The sequence below is a fragment of the Echinops telfairi genome, unplaced genomic scaffold, assembly GCF_000313985.2.
Source record: "Echinops telfairi isolate 266 unplaced genomic scaffold, ASM31398v2 ScPeMD7_18;HRSCAF=68, whole genome shotgun sequence".
NCBI classification, from domain to species: Eukaryota; Metazoa; Chordata; class Mammalia; order Afrosoricida; family Tenrecidae; genus Echinops; species Echinops telfairi.
Genome location: NW_022103915.1, coordinates 29,450,529 through 29,457,519, shown reverse-complemented (window position 1 = coordinate 29,457,519; position 6,991 = coordinate 29,450,529). Strand labels below are relative to the sequence as shown.

At 51.3% G+C, this 6,991-nt stretch overlaps 2 protein-coding genes across 2 annotated transcripts in view; one reads left to right on the top strand and one right to left on the bottom strand.

The window, feature by feature from the left end:
- TGFB3 (transforming growth factor beta 3) overlaps nt 1-6,696 on the bottom strand; it is a 27,176-nt gene extending 20,480 nt beyond the window's left edge. Inside the window, exon 1 of the mRNA XM_045287812.1 lies at nt 6,680-6,696. The gene's annotated coding sequence lies outside the window, so the exon portion shown is untranslated. The remainder of the gene's footprint in view (nt 1-6,679) is intronic.
- Nucleotides 5,731-6,991, top strand: part of IFT43 (intraflagellar transport 43) — a 101,193-nt gene continuing 99,932 nt past the window's right edge. The window contains exon 1 of the mRNA XM_045287813.1: nt 5,731-5,805. Coding sequence (XP_045143748.1) covers nt 5,752-5,805 — 54 coding nt within the window. The 5' untranslated portion in view covers nt 5,731-5,751. The remainder of the gene's footprint in view (nt 5,806-6,991) is intronic.

The following is a 6,991-nucleotide window of genomic DNA, read 5'->3' as shown; positions in this document are numbered from 1 at the left end:
TGTTCCCCGCCGCCCGCCCCACCGACGGCTCCGCGGGGCGCCGCGCCAGCGGCGCAAAGTCAGCAGTTGGCCCGCGCCCATTTCCCAGCTGGGTGAGGGGAAGCTTTGGCTCCTCGTTCGTTCCTCTTCGCCGCCCGAGCTGCTCGCTCTTTTCCCAGGAGATTAGGGAGGGTCGGGCACGTGGCTGCCTTTCCCCCCACGCCTCCCCCCAAAAGCAGAACGGGTTCCCCTCTGAAATATCCCTGTTGCCTGGGCCGCAGCAACTCCTTACACACCCATCCCACCCGTCCCAGCCTCTGCTGGGGCACTCCGGTCATTAGCGGTAGGAACACTCACGTTTTACAGTTGAGGAGACTGAGGCACGCAGAGGTTAAAAAAGCCACCCTGCTGATGACTGGGGTTTGGATCCTATGTGCCTATTGATGGCGTCTGTGCGCTAACCATTGGGCTCTACTACCTCTGGGATTCCACCATCATTCTGGAAGTACTTTTTGATGACATACATTTGCCAGGCACGGTTCTAGATTCCACGGATAACAAGCAAGCCAAAATCACAGCCACGGAGTCCTCCTGACGTGGACAGGGTAGAACGAGTAGAAAGCCCCATCTTTCTCTCCATGGTTTTGAACAACTGACCTTGCAGTTAGCAGCCCAACGTGTAACCATGATGCCACCAGGGCTCCAAAGTTCTGTGGCTACAGCAATGAATATAACAGCCCCCAAACTCGGTCTTCATGGATCTTACATTCCAGGAGCAGGCTGAGGTTTTGAGAGAGGGGACACGACACAGCAAACCTTATGAATCAACTCCAACCATAGCCACTCTATAGGACAGAACAGAGCTGCCCCCTAGGGTTTCCAAGATGGTAAATGTTCTACATTTTTCTCCCTTGGAACGGTTGGTGGGCTTGAATAGCTGACCTTTTGGTAAACTGTGGCATGGTTTAAACCCCTGCTCCACCAGGACTCATGGGAAGGGGGCAGCCGGGTTGCTATCACCCAGGGCTCACCCTCCCCCATGGACTTTCTCCTGCACCAAATCATACAGAATCCTTAATAATGTTCCTTATTAATGTTAATCAGGAGGTAAGTGATAAATACAAGTAGAATGGTAAATTGCTTAAATGTATTTCTTAGATTTAAAAAATCTTCCTCTGTTGATTCACAAAATTATGAGTTACAACTTAACAGTACCTGAGGCTGAAACCTTTTTAAATTATTGTCTTTCTTTTCCTTTCATTACTACTTCATTATCAAAAAGCTACTGATAGAGGTTCACAAATACAAATACCTCACAAACCCAGTCCCATCGAAGCAATACCGATTCATCGCCACGAACCTATGTGAGGTTTCTGAGACTATACATCTGCCTCATTTTTCTCCCTCAGAGTGGCTGGTGGGTTTGAACTACTGAGCTTGTGGCTATCAGCCCAATGCCTAACCCTCAGTAGAATGAAACACTGTCTGGTCCTATACCATTCTCAAAATTGCTGCCATGTTTCAACCAGTGTGTCAATCCATCACGTTGAAGGTCTTATTTTCAGATGACCCTCTACCAAGACTGGTCCTTGCTCAGATTATGTCCAAAGTATGAGAGATGAAGTTTCACCATCCAAGCTTCAGAGGAGCACTTTGGCTGTACAACGAGGGTCACTGTGAGTGTGTGATAGGACACTTCCTCCTGGGGTGCATGACCAAAGACCAAACCCATTGTCAGCGAGTCGATGCTGACTCATATTGACCCCTAAGAAGGTTTCTGAGGCTGCAAATATGTACTGGGAGCAGACAGCTTCATCTAGTGGGTTTGAACAGCTGACCTTGTAGTTAGCAGTCCAGGCATACCTGACAGTGCCACCAGTGCTACTGGAGTACATCAGAAGGCTCAGAATGTAGATTGAGGGACCCTGGTGGCCTAGTGGCTGTGCATCAGGCTTCGATGTGCAAGGTCAGCAGTTTGAAACCACTAGCCACTCCACAGGAAAAGACGGTGCTTTCTACTCCCATGAAGAATTACATTCTCAGAAATCCACAGGCGCAGTTCAACCCTGTCCTATAACGTCACTATGAGCCGGCATCAACTCATTGGCAGTGATAAAGTAAATTAACATAGAGTTTTAGCCTTGTAGTTATATTGACGTGTATAAGCCAGGCTTACACAAAAGCTTTTGTTATAACTAACTTCAGGGATTTTTTTATATAAAAATAGATTTCTAGTGAGCTCCTACCAAACATTTTTATAGACAATGATTTTGGTGTCACCCTTTCAGATGGTATCAACTAGTGCAGTCCACATATACTGTACTTCCCTAGTAACGCCACTGCTGGGGGAGGCAAGAAACTAAATAACTATGTAAATTGTGTAATATGATAAAAGATGGTGAGTGCCATGGATAAAAAAGCGGGTATGTGCGATAAGGAGCCCTAGTATAGTGGATGTTATCTTTCAAAATAAGGCGATTGGGGAAGGCTTTACTGAGACCTTGGAGCAAACACTTCCAAGATGGAAGGAACAATTCATTAAAGACCTTCCGGACTCCGTCTATACCAGAGCAAAGTTTCCAGAGATGGGGCTATTTTTAACAAATTCCATCCATGATTCAGATGCTCAGCCGGGATTAGAAGCTACTACCCTTGGCCTTTTCTCTGTGTGGGGGAAGACCACCTTCTGCTTTCAGGAAGCCAGGGGAGAAGTGGGAGTGAAGGTCTGATAACTGGTGGTGGGGGGGGGATGGTCATGCGCTTGAAGGACATGGAGAATCCAAAGATTAATCCCGTCTTCTTCATCTGGTGGCCATGAAGAAAGGAACAAGGTATTCATTGCACCTACATTTCTGGTTGGGCTCCCAACCTCAAGGTCAGCAGTTTGAAACCATCAGCTGCTCCTCAGTAGAAAGATGAGGCTTTCTAACTCTTGTCAAGAGTTAGAGTCTCAGAAACCCGCAGGGGCAGTTCTACTCTGCCGTGGAGGGTCAGTGTGAGTCAGAATGGACTCAATGGCAGGGAGGTGCTGCGTTTTGAGTATAGTTCATCCGTCTTTTTGTCAATGCGTGTTCTGGTTAAAATTGAACCATACTGGATCCTCGCTGAGAATCGGAGTTAGTGTAGTAAAGGATCTTAGCAGTAGTCTCTAAGGGCAGAAACAGATCCAGCGAGAGCCCTTCCCTGCTTACACAGGTACTACCAGAATTATGGTAAGAACTCATCCAGGCCAAAGCTTTCCCTCACACTTGGCAGTCCCACCGCCAACCGATGTGGGAAGAATGGTTGAACGGAATCATTTACTGGATTAAAAAATAAAATGCTTGTCATCTAGTCCCTCATTTTTAACCCATGAGTGGACTCACCTCAAGCAAGATACTTGGGACATTGCCCCACATTCAGGGGCCCGTGTCACATCTGACTTGTGTCAGGAACCTGGTGGTAAGTGAGGTTGACCTGGGAATCTCACAGGGTAAGTGGACAAAGAGGAGAGAAGACCAGTACCCTCTGCCTGCCCCATTGAACTGGGCATTTGGGGACACCCCCCCCCCTCAGAGAGAGGCTGGCACCCAGGAGCCTGTGCAAGAGAAAATTATTCTAGCAAGATCGGTGATTCAAACCCACCAGTCACCCCTTCAGTGAGAAATGAGGCTGTCTGCTCCCGGAAGGCTCTGCAGTTCTGGAATCTTACATTTAGTCCCTGTGGGTCGAATCCACCCAGTGCTAGGGGGGCTTTGGTTTGGGTTTAAAAGCCAGTCTTCAGAAGAGACCCTCGCAGCCTCGCTGCTTGATGCTCACGGGGTTTCTCACAGCCCTTCGCCCTTCTCAGGTCTTGGGATGCTCGTGTTTTTAGTAGCGATATGACGATATGATTGCTCCTTCCCTAGAGCAGGGGTTCTCGCCCTTCGTAATGCTGCCACCCTTCCATAGTTCCCCCAACCATAAAATTATTTTGGTTGCCAGTTTATCACTGTCATTTTGCTACTGTGATGAATCGGGCGACCCCTGTGAAAGGGTCGTTCGAACCCCAAAGGAGTTGCGACCCACAGGTTGAGAACCGCTGCCTTAGAGGGTTTTGGGAAGGGGTTAAATACGATTTCAAATCTTTGTGATTCTGAAAGCTATTACTATTCCGTCTCTTTCATGTACTGGTTCAGTCTCTGTGTAGCCTCCTGGGTGCAGAGGGGGTGTGTCCTGTTTTCATAATGCCCTATGGACCATGTGTTAGCTGTAGCATGGCGGGTCAATCTTTGACCTTCTGTGGGCCTGCTTTCTGTCAAATGGAGATAATGCAACCTATCTTGCTTCCCACAGAAGGCTGGGATGCCCCTTCCAGGCCCTAATAACTGTGGAGACCCACTGTATGGTGTCAAGAGCTGTACAAATGGGAGGGGGAGGGGTAATGACTGGGGCTGTCAAGAGGCCCAGGAGAGCCTGTCACTGTAGCCAGAAACAGAGACCAGGTTGACTCAGAGAAATTTTGAGTTTATTTATTCCTTCCTGCAAGCACTCACAGAAAGAAACAGCCATGGTTCTTCCTCTGGAAAGATGAACAGATCCAGGGAGCATCAAACAAGTTATATACCCTGAACTTTGTGGCAGGTTGTGGGGTCGTCAACATGTTTGACAGTGATCAGAGGATACCTTCAAGCAATAGGACCATAGGCAGCAAGGTTCGCAGGAAACGGTTTACATTTCCCCAAGGGCTTATCAGACCTTCACTCCAGGGGCTGTCAGATAGATGGCTTTGGGGCTCCATCGCTTATCTAAGTGGCTCTGCTTTCCCTTCCTAAATTAGGAACATCCTCAATAATTAACAGGCTTGTCTACAGGCCCAGGCCTTGGAATTTACTACAGGGGAGAGGGCTGTTACATCCTGGATCCCTTTTAATAAACTGAATCTCAACAAACTGTTAACATTTCCAGTATTGATTACCTGCAAGCTAACTCTTCCACTTCCCTGTCTCAGTACAACTTCGTAGTTGTAGGAGCTCTCTGAGTTGGAACCCACTCAGTGAGAGTACGTAGGGGCTGTTGGTCTTTGGCTTTTGTTTTGGAGGCGTTCTGAGGGGTTCCCTGTTGCACTGCTACCCATAAGGTGAGCAGAGCAAACCCGCTACCCTCTCTACAGAAAGACGAGGCTGTCTGCTTCCACAGTAAAGATGAACAGCCTTGGAAACCTGGGGAGCAGTTCCGCTCTGTCCCATAGGGCCCCAGTGAGTTGGAATCCACTCCAGGCAGGGCGTTTGGTTTGAGTTTTTATTAGTAAGAATTGACACTTAATAACTGGCGTATTTAAACACCCGAACGAAGTCAATACTGACTTAAAGCGACCCTATAGGGTAGGGTAAAACTGCCCCTGGGCGTGTCGGAGACTACAACTGTTTAAGGGCATAGAAAGTCCATCTGTCTCCTTTGGAGCTACTGGTGGTTTCGAACTGCTAACATGCGGATCTCAGCCCAACGCGTAACCACAACGCCAGCAGCGCTCCCTGCTGTATTTAAAGCGAGCTACAAAAGCACACCGTTTGTAAAGCCTGCCACTTTCACCATCTCACAGGAGCAGCCTTCGTGAGCTTTACTAGCTGGAGGTTTCTTCCAGAAGCCAGTAAGGCAGGAGGCGGGAAGAACAGTTTCCAGCGGAGCTTAGCAGACACGGTGCATTCGGAAGGCGGCGGCCCCTTTAAATATTGAGATGAGGGGCGGGGCCCTCGCCATGGAAACCGTACGGAGGCTTGGTTTCCCGGCAGTGACGTTGGGGAGGCCGCCGGCATGGAGGACTTGCTGGACCTGGGCGAGGAGTGGCTTCGCGGCCCCGCCACCTCCGTGAGGACCGACGGCAGGGCTTGGGGCCTGGAGGCGGCGGGTGGGAGGAGCGCCCCGCCGGCTCGGCTGCTCCCGGCGGGCGGCCCCGCGGCCCGGGCGGCGGCGCGGGAGCGCGCGGACCGGACCCCGAGGAGGCGGGCCCCGGCCGAGCCTCCGCTTTGTCGCGCTTGCCCTCCTCCTGGGGCTCATCCCAGGGGCGGCTCCTCCTCAGGTTCACGGCCAAGCCGCCCCTTTTCGTGCGAGGCGGAGGGCAGGCCCGGTGGACCCCCTTTCCCATCATGCCACGGGGCGGTGGCCGTCCATCCGAGCGGGCGTCGGGAGCTGGAGGGCCGGGGTTCTGGCGGGGAGGCGGGGCCGGGCGGGGAAACTTGTCCCGCGGGAAAGCTGCTCCCCACTGAGCCTGGGGCCCCCCCAGAATGAAGTGCTGCTGCCTCCCTCGGGCCCTGGCGGTGAAGCTGGGATGGCGTGGGGCTTGCCAAGCGCCCCGCAGCACGTGCTGTGTGCCACATTCTTAGCCAAACGGAGCTGCTGGGGCCCCCGGCTGTGATGCACCCAAAGCCAGGGTCAGGGAATAAAGGAGCTAGATTCAACTAAGCGGCCCTGGTGGCGCAGCACAAAAGCGTTCTGCTGCAAACCGTTTTTACGAGGGGGGGGGAGCGGGGGTGGGGGTGTTCCGCTGCCTTGATTCTGTAGGGGCTGGGGCCTTGGAAACCCCGTAGGGAGGACAGTTCTGCAGCCCACAGGATCGCCCTGAGTGGGAACTGGATCCACAGCAAGGAATATTTTGTTTTTGTTTTTGAAAACAACACGGCCCAGCCGCCCCCTCCCACGTGTTCAGCTTAACTTCCGCACAGCCCCAATTGAGCTTTTTTACCTTTAAAAGTAGTCGAGAGGGTTGGTCCCAGAGGCGAAGTCTATAGCTTCAGCTTTGCAATCGGTGGTTTGAAGAGCTCTGATAGCATGGATACCTTCCAGGGTGCTAGGGAAAAACCACACCTCGTAGGAAGCTGAGACTGGGGCAGATTGCCCAGGAGGCAGGGTGCTTGGCTGACCTAGAAGAATATGAGATCCCAGGTCTTTCTGATACGGGCATCCCCTATGGACCATGTGTTAGCTGTAGCATGGCGGGGCAATCTTTGACCTTCTGTGGGCCTGCTTTCTGTCAAATGGAGATAATGCAACCTAT